Source organism: Suncus etruscus, chromosome 19, assembly GCF_024139225.1.
Source record: "Suncus etruscus isolate mSunEtr1 chromosome 19, mSunEtr1.pri.cur, whole genome shotgun sequence".
NCBI classification, from domain to species: Eukaryota; Metazoa; Chordata; class Mammalia; order Eulipotyphla; family Soricidae; genus Suncus; species Suncus etruscus.
Genome location: NC_064866.1, coordinates 29,079,849 through 29,101,302, shown reverse-complemented (window position 1 = coordinate 29,101,302; position 21,454 = coordinate 29,079,849). Strand labels below are relative to the sequence as shown.

Below are 21,454 nucleotides of genomic sequence, written 5' to 3'. Positions count from 1 at the left end.
CTGGGCCCAGAAATTTATTTTTAATCCTCCCTGCTTTCTATGATTGATTATTCCTGAACAATAAATGTCCTATGTGGGGTATAGTCAGGGCTCTGTCCACGAAGCTGGGAACACCCTGACCCCATGTTTTTCTCTCATGTCTGTCTTGTTTTCTTAATCCTCATGGTACCCCACTTCTTGCTTTTTCATCTGGGGCTGGACTTCAGCAAGTGGCACTTGAACAGGGACTTGGAGCAGTAGGAAATATCTGATGTCTTCTGAAATCGGTGAAGCTGAAAACCCGCAAGGACCCAGAACTGAAGGAGGGTATCCCCAATTAGTAAACAAACTCAAAGTTTTCTGGAAGTTTTTTTTTTAATCAGGACAATAATAGAGCACAGAACTTTCAAAGAAGAGGAGAGGGGCAGGAAAGATAGCACAGCACTAGGGCGTTTGCCTTGCATGCAGAAGGATGATGGTTCAAATTCCAGCATCCCATATGGTCCCCCTCTCTCCCTCTCCACCACCACCACCCCCAGCCTGCCGGGGCCGATTTCTGAGTGTAGAGCCAGGAATAGCCTCTGAAAGCTGCCGGGTATGACCCAAAATCTAATAAAATAAAACAAAACAAAGAAGAGGAGGACATTCAGCTCATAAGATTGTTAATATGCAATTCAGGAGTAAAAATCTAAAAGGAGGCCTTACAGCAGCTATTTCTGTATTGTTGTCCACTGCCCTTGCGAGAAACTTTAGATTTGAAACAATGAAAGTTAAAAAAAAAAAAAAAGGTCCTCTTAGAATAAAAAAAATGGGGGGGGGGCGCTTATCTGTATCAATCATTGAGTGGTCACTTTGCAAAGTTAATTTACTCAGGGTTTTTTTGGGTTTTGTTTTTGTTTTTGGGTCACACCCGGCGCAGGCCGCTCAGGGGTTACTCCTGTCTCTTCGCTCAGAAATCATTCCTGGCAGGCTTGGGGAACCACATGGGATGCTGGGAATGTAACTGGAGTCTGTCCTGTGTTGGCCCTGTGCAAGGCAAACACCCTACGGCTGTGCTATCACTCCAGCTCCAATTTACTTAGTTTTATATGCAAGAGAACTGAGATCTCAGAAAAAGGTTGGTGGGAGAACTGGTAGTTAAAAGAGGGAGAGAAAAATCCCTCTTTAATTGATATAAACATCAGTATTCTCACAGAGATCAGAGATATGAACAAATCAAGTGTATTACTCCTGTAGTATTGCTCAGGTTAGAGAGAAACTGAAAGGGGACCTGAGGCATGGGGACTAGGGTGGGGTGAGGGGAGCTGGGCGACTATAGACCCCTGCAGGTCTCATAGGCCCTCATTAGCCTGGCTTCTCCTTTTAAAAGCTGATGCTTCTTTCTTCTTTCATCCAGTGTGTACTGAATACAAAGAAAAAACATGGCTCTGGACCCAGAGGAATTGTGTTCTGACCTACAATGCCAGGTTTAGAAGAGTGTAGTCAGGGGTTCCAATCACTACCACATGTGGCCCACTCCTTCCTGGAAGTTTTGCTGTCTGCAGTTCTCAAGAACACATTCTGGGCTGCCAGAATGGATAAGCATCTCCAAGGGACACCCCCTCCCATTAAGCCCTGTTGCTCCAGAGGTGTGAGAGCAGAAAGGATTAGGCCTGGTGAGCACATAAATCCCACAGGCACTCCAGGCCACCAGTACCTCTAGAACAGGCCGCAGTCAGAACCCAGAACCCAGGGTACAAGCCACAAGCTCCATAGTTCAATGTGTGACCCCCTGGGGCCACTCAGATAAAATGTATGAACGTTGGGGAGGAGCGATAGCACAGCAGTAGGGCATTTGCCTTGCAAGCAGCCCACCCAGGACAGACCTGGGTTCCCCAGGATGGAGCTGGGCTTGATCCCCAGCTTCCCATATGGTTCCCCAAGCCAGGAGCAATTTGAGTGCAGAGCCAGGAGTAAACCCTGAGCATCACTGGGTGTGGTACCAAAAAAAAAGCATAAATATCATGGCCAGCTGTGTGCCAACCTTGGTCAGGACAACAGCCAGATGGTCCCCAACAATAAAGAAGAAACCCAGAATGTGGCTGAGGGCTCATGCACTTGCATTGCATGAATGAGGCCTGGCTTTGATTCCAGGCACTGTGGGGACAAGTTGGGGGTGAAACGCGCACACACACACACACACACACACACACACACACACACACACACACACATCCCATGAAGGGGGATTTAAAAAGAAAACAAGAGGCTTGACCCATAGTGCAGCAGGAAATAGAAAAGGTTAAAAAATAGAGTACAGGGGCCGGAGAGATAGCATGGAGGTAGGGCGTTAGCCTTGCATGCAGAGGATGGTGGTTGGAATCCCGGCATCCCATATTGTTCCCTTAGCCTGCCAGGAGCAATTTCTGAATGTAGAGCCAGGATTAACCCCTGAGCATTGCCGGGTGTGACCCCAAAACAAAAACAAAACAAAGTAGAGTTCTGGATCCCCCTGAAGCTGGCAAACCTGTTTCCTATACAGCAAAGGAATCTTAGCTAAGAATCCTGAGTCCACTGAAGATGAGAAATTTCTCAACTCTCTCTAGTCCCCATCTTCCCTTGTGAATTCCCCCAACCCATGCAGTAAAAGTCTCCCTCACATCGCCTTGTGTCCAGCCTTTCACCCCTGGACTAGGAAGAATGAAGGGCGCAAACACTGCCCCCCAATATCCCATCAGGCCACAGCCAAGACTGGGGTAGGACACTACCTAGAAAAGTCGCCAGGGGGCAGAAGACACCGCTACACCTGAGAAGAGCACACAAATGTCTGCTGAGCCTAGAGACACCTAGATCTGCAGCACTGGTGGGCCGTGGGGTTGTGTAGGAGGTAGGAGGGAGGGAGCAGACAGATGCCTATGCTAGAAACTGAACCCAGAGCCCCTCCACTATCAGCAGCAGAGGTCCCTCTGGGGTCCCAGGAGTCAGACTGGATAGGAAGTGAGGCCAAGTAGCATTTATGGTGGAGCTGAGTTGCTGCTGCTGAAGGAGATATTGGTGGAGGGGCTGAGGACTTGAGGCAGGCAAGCAGAGATGGAGCCTGGAATGAGTGTATGTAGGGTGGGGGGGACTAGGAAAGGGAGGCCAGCTCCTCGGGGAGACCTGCCTCAGTTTTCTCCCCAGGCAGCTGCTCCAGCACAGCCCCCAGCAACTCACAGGAGAAACCATCCTTGGGGACAAACACCCCCTTCTCTGTTTCTAGCTGGAGGCAAACCTGTCCCAGGATGTTTGCTGAGGGCTGTGATCTCTCGCTTCCAGAGGGCTGACCCAGGCTCAGGTGGTTGCTACGAGCCTTCAGTTGCTCCTTGGGGTACAAGGGGCATTGTCACAAAACTGACAGGAGCGACTGCCCCCAGAAGAAATAAAGAGTGCTGTCTCCAAAGTTGTGGGTCCTGAGATTAGGAGCTGGGTGTGTGGGAGAGAGACACAATGAAAGTTTGAGTGTGTCCCTGACAGCTGCACCTACAACCAGCCTTTGTGCTCCTCATGAGAGGTGGTAGGAGTTGAACAAGGAGCAACAAGCAGAGGTTGAAAGCATTGCAGTAGGGCTGGAGAGATAGCATGGAGGAAAGGCGTTTGCCTTTCATGCAGGAGGTCATCAGTTCGAATCCCGGCGTCCCATATGGTCCCCCGTGCCTGCCAGGAGCAATTTCTGAGCCTGGAGCCAGGAATAACCCCTGAGCACTGCCAGCTGTGACCCAAAAACCACAAAAAAAAAAAAAGAAAGAAAGCATTGCAGTAGGGACCGGACCTGTGGTCCAATCAGTAGGGCGTTTGCCTTGCACACTGCTAACCTAGAACGGACCACAGTTCGATCCCCAGCGTCCCATGTGGTCCCCCAAGCCAGGAGCGATTTCTGAGTGCACAGCCAGGAGTAACCCCTGAGCATCACTGGGCGTGGCCCCAAAACAAACAAATAATAAAAACAAAACAAACAAAAAAAGAACAAGAACAATCATTTCGTGCTGGTGGGGATGTGGAGAGAAAGAAACTCTCATTCACTGCTGGAGGAAATGCTGTCTAATCTAGCCTTTATGGAAAACAGTATGGAGATTCCTCAAAAAAACTGGAAATAGAGCTCCCATATGATCTAGCTAGGGCTAGACCCTAGGGACACAAAAACACAGCATAAAAAAAAATACCTTCTGCACACCTATATTCATTGCAGCGCTATTTACAATAGCCAGAATCTGAAAACAACCCAGATGCATGACAATAGATGAATGGCTAACAAAATTGTGGTATATATACACAGTGAAATACTATGCAGCTCTCAGGAAAAATGAAGTCATGAAATCTTCCTATACATGGATGGACATGGAAACTATTATGCTGAGTGAAATAAGTCAGTGGGAGAGAAACAGACACAGAATAGTCTCACTCATCTGTGGGATTTAAAAAAATAAAAGACATTATTGTAATAATACCCAGAGACAATAGAGATGAGGGCAGGGAGGACAGTCCACGATATGAAGCTTACCACAAAGAGCAGTGAGTTCATTTAGAGAAATAACTACACTGACAACTATCATGACAATGGTAGTAAGTGAGAGAAGTAGACTGCCTGTCTCGAAAACAAGCAGAGAGGTGAGGTGGAAGGAGATGGGGGGCATTGGTGGTGGGAAGGTTGAACTGGTGAAGGGAGTGTTCTTTTTATAACTGAAACCCAACTACAAACATGTGTAAAATCCATGTACAAATCATGGTGTTTAAAGATATGATTCAAAAAAATAAATCTTCCATCTACTCGCTCCACTGTGTTTTTTAATCGCCCTTGGCAGGCTCTGGGGGACATATGGAATGCCAGGATTCGAACCACTTGTCCTGGCTTGGCCCTTTGTAAGGCAAACACCCTACCACTGTGCTATTGCTCCAGCCCCCACTGTGCTTCTAAACTAAAGCATGCATTTTCCACCTCGGCGCCTCTATACCCTACTTCAGCCACTAGGTAGCTCCAAACACCACTAGTTGGGGAGAAAGGCTTGATTAAAGAGGACTTTCTTTTCAAAAGATGGAGATTTCAAATAAGCCTACTTTAATTCCCATCTTTGATATATTTGGGGAAGATTGAGCCACACCTAGAGGTGCTGAGGGGTTACTCTGGCAATGAACTCAAGAATTTCTCCTGGCAGTGCTCCAGGGATCATATGGGTTTCAAGGAATCAAACTGGGATCAGCCAATACAAGACAAATGCCCTACATGCTTGCTATACAGTTTTTCCAGACCCTTAATTCCATCTTATAGACTGCATATTTTTTTCACTTTTTTTTATTTGCTTTTTTGTTTTGTTTGCTTCTTTTGGGGCCACATCCATAGGTGATCAGGGGCTACTCCTGGCAATTCTCAAGGAAGTATAGAAACTCACACGTGCCAAGCATGTACATGCAAAGTATATGTTTCAGCCCTTTAAACATTCCTCTGTCCTTAGAATACATTTTTATTATGGATATTTTTGGGGTTTTGGAGTGTGGTGTGAGCTACCTGTGGTGCTCAGGGTTTACTCCTGTTTTCAGGAATCACTCCTTGGAGGGCTCAAGGACTTCAAATATATATAAAGAATTATATTCCCGGAGCTATAAATATAGAATATGCCTTTCTCTCTCTTCCTCAGTGTTGGGAGCCAGTGGAAGCAGAGAACTGGGTGAAGATTAATTATACTTTCCTTGAAATTTGTTACTTAGAGCTGGGGCAATAGTACTGTGGGTAGGGTGTACTATAGATCTTGTCTTGCATGCAGCTGACCCGGGTTTGATCTTTGGCACCCCAGATCAGTGGTCAGCAACCTGCAGCTCGGCTCTCGAGCCACATGTGGCTCTTTACTTTTTTAATTTGGCTCTTCTGTGTGCCGAGCGGCTGCTCCAGGAGTCAGAACTCTGCTCCTAGCCTCTGTCAGTGCATGCCCTGTGTGGCTCTCAAAACAAATTTCAATCGTGGTTTTGTCGAGATTTGGCTCAGTTGAAAAAAAAAAAAAGGTTGCCGACCACTGCGATGATCCCCAGATCACCAGGAGTGATCCCTGAGAAGAGCCAGGAGTAACCCCTGAGCACAGTTGGGTGTGACTCCAAAAGCAAAATTAATTAATTAACTAATTAATTTAAAATGAGAATCAAATCTTGCTGTGTGACATCCCCCTCCAAAAAAAGAACAAGAAAGGAAGAGGGGCTGGAGTGATAGCACAGTGATAGGGTGTTTGCCTTGCATGCTGCTGACCTGGGACAAAGCTGGTTCAATCCTCAGCATCCCATATGGTCCTTTGAGCCTGCCAGGAGAGATTTATGAGAGCAAAGCCAGGAATCACCCCTGATCACAGATGGGCGTGGCAAACAAAAAAAAAAAAAAGAAGAGTAGTCAAAAATGACAAAGGTTCTTGCATAGGCTCAGGCCTATTCTGCATGTCCTGACACAGAACTGCCCTGAGTCCCTCTGAACTCCTCAAGTTGTCCAGAGTCAAGGGTGAGCAGAATGGCCTTGACCTTTGGGGGCTTCTGAAAAAGGGAAAATATGCTACATTTGTATTTCCCTAGCCAGGTGGAGGGAGTACCCTAAAGGGAGGAGGAGCAGCCCCCACCCACGGCAGCCTCACCAGTGATACCCTCCAGGCAGAATTTACTCAGTTGCCATAGCCTTAGTGGCATCAGATATCTGATGCTGAGAAAAAGGAACAAAAATATAAAAAATGGGCATATTCCCATTATCCCATGATGCCAATTCATGCCTTATTGCCTCCCATGGTCAGCCGGGCTGAGCCACCACCCACATCCCAAACCCTCCCAAAGGCCTCTGAACAACTACTCTGCGTGAAAACAAGCACCTGCGATGTACTTTCTCCCCACCTGTGTCTCCCCAACTATACCCCCAGACAACTACACAGCACCACCTGTATTTTCACTTGCTTTTATTATGGGGGTGGGACACAGATCTTTGGGGAGCCCAAGATCAGGTGCACAGCTCAGGAGGGTACAGTGGGGAGGTGCGGGATGGAAAGAAAACTCAGAGACTAACACCAACATCTGCTTCCCTACCTGAGGGATCCTCTCCCCTCACATCAGGGGCCAGTGCCGCCAACCCTAGAACCCTAAGTGGTAGCTTCACTCACTGTCTGTTGTCCCCCCTCTCCCCATTGCTCCCTCAGCAAACACCACCCACCCACCCACACCCACCCCCGTCTCTGAGGTCTCAGCCTGCTCATAGGGGTAAGCCTTGGGACAGACCTGTTGGTCTGTCTCTGTACGAGGATCACCATACCTGGCCAGATTCAGGGCTATTCATGGTTATATACTCAAGGGGGTGCTCCTGGTGATGTTCAGGGGATCAGACGGTACTGGGGTTCAAACACAGGCCTTTACCTGTGAAGATTGTGCTCTGGCCCATTGAACCTCTCTCCCTAACCCTACTGGAAAGAAACTTTTTAATTGCATTCCAAATGTCAACAGGCATTGGACTAAAGTGCATCCCATTGGACCATAGCTTCCCCTGCTAAAGGGTAAAATGTGCTTAAAAGGGTTCTGGGGGAACTGCTATGGGCCCTTGGCCCATGCACCCACAGATTGGAAGGGAAGGGAAGGGCAGGAAGCCAACAGCTGAGTGTTGACAGCATCACAGCTGATCACGGCCCTCTGGAAGGACTGAACTGGGCCTGCATTATTTATAGAATAATGACCCACAGAAGGTGGACAACCCTCAGGCTGATCGCCCCCTTAGCTTCCAAGCAGAGCCCACGGTTCAGAAATAGACCCAGGATCTGCATCCAGCCAGGTCTAAACCAGGTGAAAGATGCATGCAGGGAGGTCAACCTCCAGGGAGAGAACAAGGTCTTGTCTCTGACTCTTCTAGACTTTCAGGCAGTCAAGCAGGCTGTCCTAGGGGCACAGGCATAATCTAGGGGGACTCTGCCAAGCAGGGTGGCCTTCTGCACACACAAGAAAAGTGGGCAGTGTGGAAAGGGGTGGTTAGTGGGAAATCAGGACACTTGAGCAGGAAGTGAAGTGAAGTCAAGCATGGCAGCAGCGTCCGAAACTGGTGCACACCTAAAGGTTGATGTTCTTCAAGTCCGTGGAGCAGCGGTACCTGCCATCCGGGAACTTGGAGCACAGCAGGCTGGGCAGACAGGGGCAGGTGTGGTGCTTTCGCTTCCTGGAGAAGGGCACCTGAAGGGGGAGAGGAAGGAGGACAAAGTCTATTACCCCAACTACCCTACCCAGTTAGGAAGAGCTCATTTCCCTTATCTCCACTGTCTTCTCCCCTTCTGCCTAGATTACAATTGGCTGAGTGCACCCCCGGGGTACATTCCTGAGTCTTAGCCAGGAATGTACCACCAGGCCAGTGACACTGAACACACTCACTGTGGAGTGAGAATGTAAGACCAGGCCACTAGTGGGCTCTTGGCACATACCCTTGGACAGTCCCACTTTGAAATCCCTGATGGTCAGCACTAACCACTAGGTCCAAAAAGCAATGTTGAGGGGGCTGGAGAGACAGCACAGTGGCTGGGCATTTGCCTTGCATGTGGATGACCCAGACCCAGTACAGACCCAGGATTGATCCTGGCATCCCATAAAGTCCCCTAAGCCTTCCTGGAGTGATTTCTGATCATAGAGCTACCTGTAACCCCTGAGCACCACTGGGTGTGGCCCAAAAATCAAGGAGTCATGTTGAAAATGTCACTTAGAGTTCACACATTGGGTCCTGCACACTAGTGGGAAGTGGGGACACAACTGGATAGGACGGAACTCAGCTCCACACTATAACGCACACCTAGAGGAGACTGAGCTGAGGCTTTTCTTCCAGGCATCTTTAGTTAGCCTTTGGGAGCTAGGAGAGTGTTGGACAACCGTGTTCAAATCCCAGTCCTGTCACTGTCCCACTTCGCTATGTGAGAATTGGGGAGTTATTTAGCCTTTCTGTGCCTCAACTCTACTATCCGTGAGAGGGATTTGAGAGTTGTATCTACCAAGTGGGGCTGTCTGCATGTTCGTGCAGAGCTTAGAAGAGCAGCTTTTCCCCATTGAGAAGTCAGATATACAGCTGACACACCTCACAGCCCAGAGAGACAGGGATAGCAGGGCTTTCTGCCAAACCGTGATCCCAGAGACAATTCCTGAAGGTTGTGTTGGTCCCTGATCAAACCCCGACCCAGAGCTTCTGGATGGAAACCTGGTTCCCAGATGAACCTATAGGGCTCCTGAACTACAGAAAAAATCCCCCACAAAGAGCTCTGGAGAGCCTGGGTGCCCCAAAGCTCTGCCCCTGAGAAGACCCAGACCCCATATAAGCACCTGCCCTCTGTGACCCCCCACCCCAATGCGGCTCCATTTGGAATACATAGAGCTACTGTGCCAACCAACCATTCTGGGCCTCCTTTGTCTACTCAGCTGGGAAATGGCTGGGAAGGGATGGGGGCCCATATAGAAACTTGAAATTTAGAACCCAAAACAATGAGTCACCGATGCCAACCATCTTAACCCAGACTAACGGCTGATGTCCAGCTTGCTTCACCTGAGTTAGGCCACAATGAGGTTATTACCTGTTATTCTGGAAGGTTCCTGGGTGTACAGAAAATCTGCCTCTCTTTCAACCCCCCAAGTGCATCAAATCCAAAGGGGCCACAGGGGACCATCTCTGCACTGGCCCTGATGTTGGGAACATTTAAGGCCACTGAGCATGGGGGAAGGGGCCCACGCCTTAGTCTAACAGACTGTGACTATCACCCCACTACCCACAGGAGGCAACGCCCAGCTGCAGTGTGTGTGTGCGGGGGTTCCCTACAGGTTTGGCACCTTGTGGCTGAGCGGGTGACACTCTTCTCCTTCACGTCCCAGTGGGATACACAGGCGCAGTCCTCGCATCCACACGCTGAGAGCGCAGCAGGTGCCCAGGTCGCACTGCACATCCAGCTCACAAGCCTGTAGAGAGAGAGGGAAGAAGAACCCTTAGGGCCTCCGAGAGAGAGAGAGAGAGAGAGAGAGAGAGAGAGAGAGAGAGAGAGAGAGAGAGAGAGAGAGAGAGAGAGCTGAGTCCAGTCCACAGACACTTCTCTGGGGCCCCTCGCCTGTACGGCATAGACTGGCCTGGGGACTGCAGGACCGAGGGCTCAGCAGAACTCCATAGTCCAAGGGTCTGGTGCCTCCCAGCTCCCTCAAGTCTGGAGTTGAGGACACTAATCCTTTGGAGTTCGGAGCTGGTGGAATTGGAGTCATTGAAATTCCAGAGTAATTGGAATAACAGAGGAGGGGCTCAGGCCCAACTTCCTAAGATGGGCACAATCCTCCATTCCCTGTAGAAGCACCCCCCTATGCCCTCCCCAGAAGCTCATCTCCTCATCCCCAGTGCTTCTGGCCCACCCACCCATCACAACAAGAGCTGAGTGGTTCTGGAAGGTGCCACCTCTGACTGAACCACCTCTGACTCCCACAGGCTCTACAAGACAGGCTCCAGCTTCTGTGCTTTTCTGGGCACAATTCACAGCTAATGTGGGTGGTCTTCTCCTGCGAAGACACCCCCTGGCTGCTTCAGTGGGCAGCCCCGGGAGGGCAGAAGATATAAGTGGCAACACCCCGACCCAGATGGTGTCCAGCTGGAGCTGCTGGAAAGGAGCCCCAAAAGCTTAAGGTCAGATCCAGAAGATCCCAGAATTCTCCCACAGATGGTATGTTGCTGACCTTCTTTGGGTCAGAGGGGTATGTGGAGATGGTGGTGAGAGTTTCAAAGGAACTGGAGGAAACTGGGGTTCCCAATCCCCCCAAGTGGAGCCCATCAAACCACCCTTCTCAATTGGGCCCACTGCCCCAATCATTGTGCAAAGAATCCACTGGAAATATGTGCCACAGAGATTCTTTCCCTCTGGGGCCAGAGTGCTAGCCTTGTACGTGACCAACCCAGGTTTGATCCCCTGTGTCCCATATGGTTCCAGAAGCCTACCAGGAGTCATTTCTGAGTGCAGAACAAGGAGTGTTCATGAAGGCCGCTAGGTGTGACCCAAAAACAAAAAAGAAAAGAAGATTCTTACATTCTTTCATTCCCAGCCTGTCTTGTAGCCTCAGGGTGTCAAAGGTGAAGGGGTAAGGTGGAAGGGTGAATGTCAATACCTACTCCTAGCTATGTCTGTCCCCCTTTACTGGATCTTCAGCTACTAAGTTTAGATGTCTTTCCCTCCAGCCCACCCTCTGTGGTTCCCCCATGACCTTATACTCCTGCTTTTGAATACTATTTTGAATATTTTTTAATACAGCCATTTTTCTTTTACAACGAAGGAAGAAGTTTTTGAATACAGATTTTTTTTTCTGTTACAAAGGAGGAAGAAGTTTTTCTATCTGTGAATGTGGAAGTGCCCCCGATCGGCACTTGTCTACATTTCTGTTCTCTCTCAAATATTGGAGGATGTTGGCTGAAATCAAAACAAGTGTCCCTCTTTTTTGGTTTTCAAGTGGATTTGAAGAGCTCTCAGGTAATGAGTGTTTTTGTAGTACCAGAATGCAGTGTGGATGCAATCAAAGGTGGTTCCATAAAGTCAAATTTGAGAGCTTGGGGAGAAGGGGATTGGCAACACTCAGACATGAGGGATAAGGCCAATTGCTACCTATCTGAGGTACACCCAGCCTGTCTGTGCCACCCATATGCCTATCAGAACAAGTATGAAAAACATAAGAAACAAGAAATCGAGTTTCTAGACAACCACGTCTTTCATATGAGTAGAGAAAATGGAGAAAAATGCCTAATATGGTGACTGCCATTAATGAAGCCAACATGCTATGAAAATTAAACTTGACGTGTGGACCAGAACTTCTCTAAAAACCAAAACTTACTTAAAAGATGAATTAGAGGTGCTAATTCACTTCATAAGGAACTTCTTATTTCACAATGGGCACCATCCTCTGACCCTAGCAGGAGACATGAGTGTTTTTGGTGCCCTCCTAGCATATTGGAAACAGGGTTTGGTTTACATCCGGCATCTTCACAGCAGCTCCCTTGGGCAGAGTGAGGTCTAACACACAGAGATCCAGTGAACTCTCTCCCAGGAGTGGCCATTTTCTTTGCTGATGACAACTAGGTGGTAGCGACTATGAGACGACACCTCCAACCCCATCTCCCACAAACATCTTCCCAGACAGAACGTTTGCACACTTACCCCCGTGATCACGGCACCCTCAGACATGGTCACCAGGAGGAGCAGGAATGAGACTGGCAGGACACCCCTCATGATCACTGGGGGTGAAGCTGCCCACAGCAATCCAGACTCTCCCGCTTCTTTCTGCTCAGCCGTGTGCCCAGAGAGCTGGCAGGGGCAGGCTCTCCTGCTCCCACCCAGATTTATATGCTCTATCCGGGCTGCCCGTAGATGCCCGTTTCCTTCACAGCCTTCGCATCACCAGTGTTATTCAGATGATCTCTGTGAAGATGAAATCTGAATCCCTAATGACTTCAAACCACCATCAAGACCAATAAAGACGAATACATCAAGGCCTTTGACAGGGTCTCTAACTCTCCCCAGAACACAGCGATCCCCTTGGTTATACAGAAATCGCTGCATCATCTTCTTCTCGGGGTTGGGACCGTCTCCTGCCTACAGCAAGGACAAGAGCTACAGTCATGAATTAAGGGATTAACCATGTATTTGCTTGTCGTTCCCTGAAACAGACGATGCAGCGCACACCTCTTGTTCCTTCTCACTCAGGACAACACGAATTGCCTGAGTGTTTGTCACTGACTGAGCTAGGAGGATCCCTATGGGTGAGGCAGGGTCCGTGGTCCCCCAGTTGTCATGTCAGTGGGGAGACAAGACACATGAAGAATACTGGCTGACTTACATTGTGCTAACAAGAACAAGTGTCACTGGGCATGGGAAGGAAGGACAGAGAATAAACTAGCAGCCAAGTTCCTGGAGAGACGTATTCATGGGCCAAGGTAGAGTTGAAAGGGATTGGGAACCACACGCTGCCTTATGTTGCATGCTGTGATCTTGGAGGAACCAGGCCTGCTTGCTAGTCTGTAGGAAACCATCTTGGACAGACTCTGTCCTGAGGGGTGGGAGAGTTTGCTCTCAGTCTATTCAGAGAGAGCCCCAACATCCATAAACTGATTCTGCTTTTCTTCAAAGTGAGAAAATACCAAGGCTAAGCCGCAGTTCTTCACCACCTCCCATTCTTGCACGCCTCGCCCCTCAGTTTCTCCCTCCCCCAATACACAAAACCAATTATCCCACACAGTAGACTGAAGAATGTGGTAGCAAAAGGGGGACGGCCTAGAACTCATAGTGAAAAAGAAAATTTTTTCTGAGTTCCCTGACTGCCCTGATCACCTATCGCCCTTCACAATTCTGGGAACTTGTCGACCCAGTTGCAGTCTAACTGCTTTTCTGTTCTGACATGGTTTTGACATGGTCATGTTTACCTTGTAAGCTTGCACCTAAACCTTGCAGAAATGTAACTGAGCAAATGCCAGATGTCATGTACTTCCTGAAGCAAGTCAATCTACTGTAACCTTCTTTTGTTTGAAATGCTATATATACAGCCTGTAAGCTCATGGCTCGGGCTGGCAGTTTCTAGCTTATGCTGGTTTCTAGCACAGCCCTGCATATGCTTGAAGGAAAATAAACCCTCTGCTTTTGCATGAGCCTAAGGTCTTGGTGTCTTTGAAAGGCGCGTTGTTCTCCTGGACTTAACAATAGCATTGGACACATTTTATCTCAAACAGACACTTGAAATCCCATCATTAGAGGAAAACAGGAATAGAGGGCGACTCTGAGAATTTCAAAGAGCCTTTGGGGTACTTCACCTAATAACTCAATTAAGCAAACATTTTCTGAAGTACTTTCCCATAGACAGAAGAAAATAAAAAAGGGAGCTCACAGTGCAGGTTTATTTCTAACTGGAACCCAAGCTCTTTCTCCCTGGGTATATGCCATCGATCTCAACAGGATTCCTGATGGGCTTTTAGCCAGGGCAGGGTGAGGAGAAAGGAAAGTGAGAAGGACTTCTGCTGCCTGAAGGAAGCTCAAGAATGGGGAAGATGGGCCGGAGAGATAGCTTGGAGGTAGGACGTTTGCCTTGCATGCAGAATAACGGTAGTTGAAATCCTGGCATTCCATATGGTCCCCGAGCCTGCCAGGAGAGATTTCTGAGCATAGAGCCAGGAGTAACCCCTGAGCGCTGCCGGGTGTGAACCCCCCCAAAAAAAAATGATCCTTAAAAAAAAAAGAAAAGAATGGGGAAGACAAAGTCAAAAGTGGAGAGAGACAATGAAGACAAGCAGTAACAGTTGACTAGGTTCCCTTGAAGGAGAAGCAAGCTAGTGAGGTGATTTTAGGCCAAGCAAACCTCTCCCTGCTTATCCTACAGGGCAGGGCAGGCAGCGGCTACAGTGCAGTGTGAGAAAGCTTCCTTGAACAGCCTTCTGCAAGCTTTCTGTGTGCCTGCAGACAGCTATCAGTTCGCTTATCAGTCCATTAGCCAGCAGCTTAAACCAAAGTGGCCAACCAATGGCTTTCAGTCTTCCTGTGACAAACTGAGCGATCCCCTACTTCTCTACTTGAGTTGATACAGATGTCAATTTTTTCTGATCGTACTTTTGTTTGTATTTTGGCTACTCCGTAATGGTCAAGGCCCACAGACTGTGCAGTGCTGAGCTCATGCTTGGCCTCCTGCAAGCAAAGCACACTTTTTTTGGGGGGGGGGCCACACCTGGCGATGCTCAGGGGTTACTCCTGGCTGTCTGCTCAGAAACAGCTCCTGGCAGGCACGGGGGACCATATGGGACACCGGGATTCGAACCACCTTTGGTCCTGGATCAGCTGCTTGCAAGGCAAACGCCACTGTGCTATCTCTCTGGGCCCCAAAGCACACACTTTTATGCAATTTTGATACCTATATTTTAATATAATTGCTTTAGCTTGTACTCTTACCGGTTTTATTTTATTTTATTTTAATTTTTGAATTTTTGGGCCAAGCCCAGGGATTACTCCTGGCTATGTGCTCAGAAATAGCTCCAGGCTTGGGGGACCATATGGGACACTGCGGGATCAAACTACTGTCCGTCCTGGGTCAGCTATGTGCAAGGCAAACACCCTACCGCTGTGTCATCACTCTGGCCCTCTTACAGGTTTTATATACTGAAATATGTGATGATTGTGACAGGAAGTCATGAACTTCAGAGGGTTCCATGGTTCTGAAAATTGCTTAAATTCTTTTTGTTTTGTTTTGCCCATTTGATGCTCAGGGGTTTCTTCTGGCTAAATGCTCAGAAATTGCCTCTGGCTTGGGAGGACCATATGGGATGCCTGGCTAGCGCTTGCAAGGCAGAAAACTTACCTCTAGTGCCACCCCACCAGCCCCTGAAAGTTGCTTAAATTCTTGAGGCAGATGGAAAAGACAAAAGATTTGACCAGGGTAGTATAGGGTCAAAGTTCCAGAGGCTGAAAGACAAAACTTTACACTGGATATATTTGATGGGGGGAATTTTTAAAAGAATCGTGGCAATAGGAAGGCTACTGTGGGTTTCTGGGCTATGGGAAGAATGGGGTGATGATCACACAAAGGGGGACACAGGCAGAACTGGCTGTTTATATGAACTCAGGATCTGGAATCTCCCTAACACACAGATAACAAACACCTCTCCACTCCCTACCATCTTCGGAACTCTTTGGGCTTTAAACACCTCTTATTCTACAATCTGAAGATGAAGACATCATTTATAGACTCAGATATTATAGATTTATAGCGACAGAAAAGTAAAAAAAAGTGTCACTAGGAAGATAAGGGAAAAATACACCTTCTCTGTACTGCTATGAAATGATACTGAAAATGGACATCATCTGTTTCCAAGGAAATAGGCTGATTCGTATGGTTCCATCAGTTGTAGTAGGAAAGGATGCTGAATGCAGGGCAGCTCCAAAATGCATTGCCCAGAGGCCCAGCTTCCTCCCAGGCTCTCTGGGATTCTGAACCTGAGGTTTCAGCTCCTACCTTCTTCATTCACTGTTCTATCCCACTCAACCTTTCTTCCTTTCTGCCCTCACATCTTCCTTACTGAGTGCCCACCCCACTCCCACCTTGCTTCCAGTGACTCGCCTCACTTCCCTTCCCCATTTGCTCAAGATGAAATCTTCAGTTTTTGGCACTCAGAAGTTCTTGGAGGATCCTCTCTGACCACAGGTGCAAGCCAGAGTTCTTGGCCTGCTCTATGCTCAGCCTCTCCATTGCCTCTCCACCCAAATTCACCTGCCAGACACAAACAAACTGCTCCTCGCTCTGTCCACTTGTTACCTCTCACACGTTTACCCCCTTTTTGTTTTTTGTTTTTTGTTTTTGTTTTTTTTTTTTTTTTGGTTTTTGGGCCACACCCGGTAACGCTCAGGGGTTACTCCTGGCTATGCGCTCAGAAGTCGCTCCTGGCTTGGGGGACCATATGGGACGCCGGGGGATCGAACCGCGGTCCGTCTCCTAGGCTAGCGCAGGTAAGGCAGGCACCTTACCTCCAGCGCCACCGCCCGGCCCCTCATTTACCCCCTTTTGCTCATTGTGTCCAAGTAGAAAATGTGGCAAATTAGCACACCTCTCTGAACCTCAGTTTTCTCTTCAAAAAAAATAAAAAGGAAAGAAAAGAACACATTCCTCCCAGGGCCAATCAGTTCCTTGGTCAGGAAAACATGACTTGGTGCAGAAACTTGAATATGTACACTGGCACCCCATTGTTCCCCCCATGCAAGGCTCAGCATAACCCTGAGACGCCCCCCCGAAGATCTCTGAACCTGAGCAGCACTCCACGGTGAAGTCATTCATTCAACGGTCCAGCCTGTTTGGCCAAGTATCAGGAGTAGTAAATCCTGCACTTGGGATAAAATGAATTGTTCCTTCCAGCTCATAAAAATGTACAGAGAGCCAGAGATTGGCTAGTGGATATGGTGCTTGCTTTGGACACAGCCAACATCAACTCAATCCCCGAAGCCCTGCCAGAAGTGATCCCTGAGCACAGAGCCAAGAGTAAGCCTTGTGCACTGCAGAGTGTGAAGCAAATATCACAATCAAAATCAGGATTTAAATTTGTAGAGTGCATTTGTAGAGTCTAGTATGATAGATTGAATGCTCCCCCAAATGTGTCCTACCCCATGGCAGCCCATTCTCCTTTTGGAATAAGGTTCTTTGCAGAAGCAGTGAAGGATGTCAGCATCCTCAATTATCCAGTGGACCTAAATCTGTGGGATGTGTCCTCCTAAAAGTGAAAGGAGGTGATGGCCAAGTAAAGATAGAGACAGAAAGACAGAGAGAAGCATCCACAAGCTGAGGAACAGAGGAGTTGGATGCATTAGAGGAGGTAAAGAGAGGGAACTCTTCTTCTTGGCTGGAGCCAGACGCAGGAATCACCTCTGGTAATGCTCTGGGGACCTTCTATAATGCCAGGGATCAAATCTGGGTCAGCTGCATTCAAGGCAAGCACATTTCCTGCTGTACTATCTCTCAGGACCCTGCTTTGAACCCACCATGTTGTGACAAGTCAGACAGCAAGAGGGAAAAAATTGTGAAGACTCCAAAAATACCAGTTCTCCTCTCTCATCTCATTCAGCATGTGTTTCTGTGCAGGATTCCCCTAGACTGGGGAGAGAAGGGGCTCCTAAAAGCCTCATTTCCTCCAGAAGCAGATGTAAAGAAGGCAAGGCTTGACTACATGCAGACATCACCATGCTTTATCCCATGAAGGGACCAGGCTTCCCAGATGTTTCAGAACAAATAAACCCGGGGTCCAGAAACAAGCAGCTTATCTAACAGCTTCCCCACTTGGGCAGTGTACCAAATGATTATTCATTTATTTTAGGTTGTGGAAAAAAAACCCCACAACTTACACCTTCTATTTGCTTATATCTTTTCTTTTCTCTTTTGTTTATTTTATCTTTAGGGCCACATCCAGTAATGCTCAGGGTCTACTTCAGTGCTCTATGCACAGGTATCACTCCTTGCTGCTCAGGTTTGTTCGATTCCCAGCATCCCGTATGGTCCCCCAAACCTGCCTGGAGTGATCTCTCAGCACAGAACCAGGAGGAACCCTTGAGCACCACTGGGTGTGACCACCCCCCCAAAAAAAAGTCAAATGCTTTAATCTACAGTACTCTCCAGCCACTGCCACTTCATTTCATTTCTTCTCTCTGTCTCTGTCTGTCTGTCTGTCTGTCTGTCTGTCTGTCTGTCTGTCTCTCTCTCTCTCTCTCTCTCTATATATATATATATATATATATATTTGTTTTGTTTATTTGTTTGTTTCTGGCCAGAGAGATAGCACAGAGTTAGGACATTTGGTTTGCATGCAGAAGGAATGGTGGTTTGATTCCCGGCATTCCAATATGGTCCCCTGAGCCTGCCAGAAGTGATTTCTGAGCACAGAGCCAGGAGCAACCCCTGAGTGCTGCCGGGTGTGACCCAAAAAACAAAAATAAATAAATAAAAATTTGTTTGTTTCTGGGGCACAACCAACAGGGCTTACTCTTGACATGTGCTCAAGGATTACTTCTGTGATGCTGCTCAGTGAAACATATGGGGTGTTAAAGATCAAATCCTAAATCAGCCTCCTACAAGGCAAATGCCCTCCCCACTGTACTATCTCTCCAATATCATGGTTGTTTATTTCTTTTTTGTTGTTGTTATTTTAGGGGGGGCCACACCTGGCTATCTGCTCAGAAATAGCTCCTGGCAGGCACAGGGGACCATATGGGACACCGGGATTCAAACCAACCATCTTTGGTTCTGGATCGGCTGCTTGCAAGGCAAACACCACTGTGCTATCTCTCCGGGCCCATATTTCTTAATATCAACTAATGCCAGAGTCCAGCCCTGGGTGAATGGGCCTGAAGCAGGGGCATTGCAAGATTAAGAAAACAAGACAGACAGAAGAGAGAAAAGCATGAATCAGGGGGCTCCCAGAGTTATAGAATGACAGTCCTGACAGTCCTCCATATGGGACATTTGTTGCTCAGAAATAGTCATCATGGGATGAAGGGCAGATGACAGGCAAATTCCCATCTACTGCTAACTAAACCTAAAGGGGAGTTTTCAGAAGTGTAGCTCAGGACATAGCTCAGGGAAGTGGGGAAAAGTTTAGCATGAACAAGAAGTGCCCTGGAACAAGTCAACATTGATGGGCATTATAACCAGATTTTTCTGAGAGAGGAGAGATGGCCCGAAATCAAACACAATTAGGAATCATTAATTTTGGGGATATGGTACCTCTTTGTGCTGCCTAGCCCCAATCTCTGGTCAGGAAACAATGTCACTGAGGGGATCCAATAAACAAAGAATGGCTAAAGCCTTTGAAGTCTTTTATCCCTTGTTCCATGTGGTATCTGATGAGATCTCTCAGTACAATTCCTAGGCGTCTTCGTGGGGACTAAAGAGACTCGGGCATAGGCAACTCACTAGCATCATTTCTCATATTCTACTAGACCAGGCAGGCAGAGGAGAGTCTGGAAGAACTTGTTTGAGAAGGGAAGGGGCTTCCTTACAACAGTTCTCCAACTTTACTGCTAGCAGATTCTTTTTAGCATTTTCATGCAGCCTGGTCTCTCCTTACCTCCACGGAGAAGAAGTTGAGCCCAGAGAGGATATCAGGTGACCCACAGATACAGCTATCTAGCAGAAAAGTCCAGACTCCCAATCCAGTTATTTATTTATTTTTACTGATAACATTCACTAGAATATGTACATATTAAATTTTTTTCTTTTTTCTTTTTTTTTTTTTTTTTAAAAAAAAAGACCCTTCACCAGTGCAACATTCCCATCACCAATGTCCCAAGTGTCTCTCCTCCCAACCCCACACCGGCCTATACTCTAGACAGGCTTTCTACTTCCTTTATACAGTCACATTTTGTTACGATGGTTCTCAGTGTAATTATTTCTGTGACTGCACCCATCACTCTCGGTGGTGAGCTTCATGTCGTGAGCTGGACCTACCAGTCCTCCTCTATTTTGTCTCTGAGAATCATTACACAAATGTCTTTTATTTTTCTCAAAACCCATAGATGAATCCAGTTATTGAAGTTGTGTTATTGGGTTATTGAATAACCCAATCTATTTATTGAAGAGGAAGGAGAGAATGCAACCTTGAATGATAATTAGGTTATAATCCCATAAATAATACAGGGCATTCTGAACAACTCAATGGATGGCAACCGAATGTTCAGCAAACAAATGTTCAACAACTGCTGGACAGGTACTTCTCTGACTTTTATGGTGAACCTGAGAAGCTATGTGTATTCCTGTAACCTGTCACAGAGGCTACTCAACTTCTTGTTAGCCCCTGTGCCAGGAGCCCCCCATCAGGACATCACTCTTCAGGCCCCCACTCTGAACCTACTCCATGCCTCCATCTATCCTTGTTTCTCCTTCAGTCAAATCGCAGGTGATGGAGGCATACAATAACAATGTTGTTCCTTTTTGGTCTTCATTTCTCCATCCTTTCCAAGGTTAAGGAGCAGATAATGTGTGTGAGAGAGAGACAGAGATAGAGGCAGAGATTGATCTGTAATTTTAAACCTGTGTCAGATCAAGAAAACACATGATCATTTACATGTACCTCATATGTTTTGTTTTGTTTTGTTTTTTTGCCAATGAAACCCTGGGTTCTCAAGCCCAGCTCCCTGATTTTCTGAGCCTTTTTAGGTCCCAGGAGCTGGTGCCATAACACCATGTCTCCCGGGCTCATATACAATCTCAGTGGGTAAGGCAGATCTTGTGAGACCTCCAGGCCCCTTGTGCTGACAGGCTCTGTCTCTGCAATATCACCTTCTCCCACTGGGTCTCAAGACCTTCTCAGCCCCTAGGGAGTTTAGCCTAAAAGTGATTGTATGTTCCCACCCCACTCACAGAGAATCTTCTGTGAGAGAGTGGAGGGGGAGTGGGAAGTCCCACCTCCATCAATGCTCCACCTCAAAAGCTTCAGAAGAATCCAGTCCCCATCCCAGAGAAGCGCCTTTCACAGGCATTTCTCCCCCCCCTTGTCTCCCTTTCTCCCCACTTCTCTCATCTATTTTCCAGACTAGTCTCCCTAATAAACTGCCTCAGATCCTGCTTCTTGGTGTCTCCAGCACCTCAGGGACTCCATTTCTTCCTCTGTAGAGGACAAGATTTCAGATTCTGTGCTGCAAGGCCTGTCCAGTTGGAAGGGAGACCTGTCATGGCTACCCTGTCTAGACAGCCTCATCAGCAGTCTTACATATTAAAATACTATGTCCATCATTTTTTCAGAGAATTTGGCTTTAATATGTTAAAGACCCCCAGGTTACTTAATGGTCTGGAATGTTTCCCACCCCCAATCCTGGAGGAGGCCAGCTCTGCTAAAGCGAATGCTAAACCAGTGGCCCTCGCTCCCACCTGAGGTAGCCTTATGGAGTCCCTGCTGCTTGCCACCTGTAGCTAAACACATTAAACTCACTCACCTGCTTTCCCTAATCCCCTATAACCT

At 47.7% G+C, this 21,454-nt stretch overlaps 1 protein-coding gene across 1 annotated transcript; it reads right to left on the bottom strand.

Moving 5' to 3' along the window:
* Positions 1-7,815: 7,815 nt before the first annotated feature.
* On the bottom strand, positions 7,816-12,244 carry PROK1 (prokineticin 1). Its single transcript, XM_049765854.1, has 3 exons — positions 12,141-12,244; positions 9,793-9,918; positions 7,816-8,163 (listed from the first exon to the last, which is right to left on the bottom strand). Exons 1-3 carry the CDS (start codon positions 12,210-12,212, stop codon positions 8,044-8,046), a joined length of 318 nt encoding a protein of 105 aa, XP_049621811.1. The 5' UTR covers positions 12,213-12,244; the 3' UTR covers positions 7,816-8,043.
* Between the last annotated feature and the right edge of the window lie 9,210 nt (positions 12,245-21,454).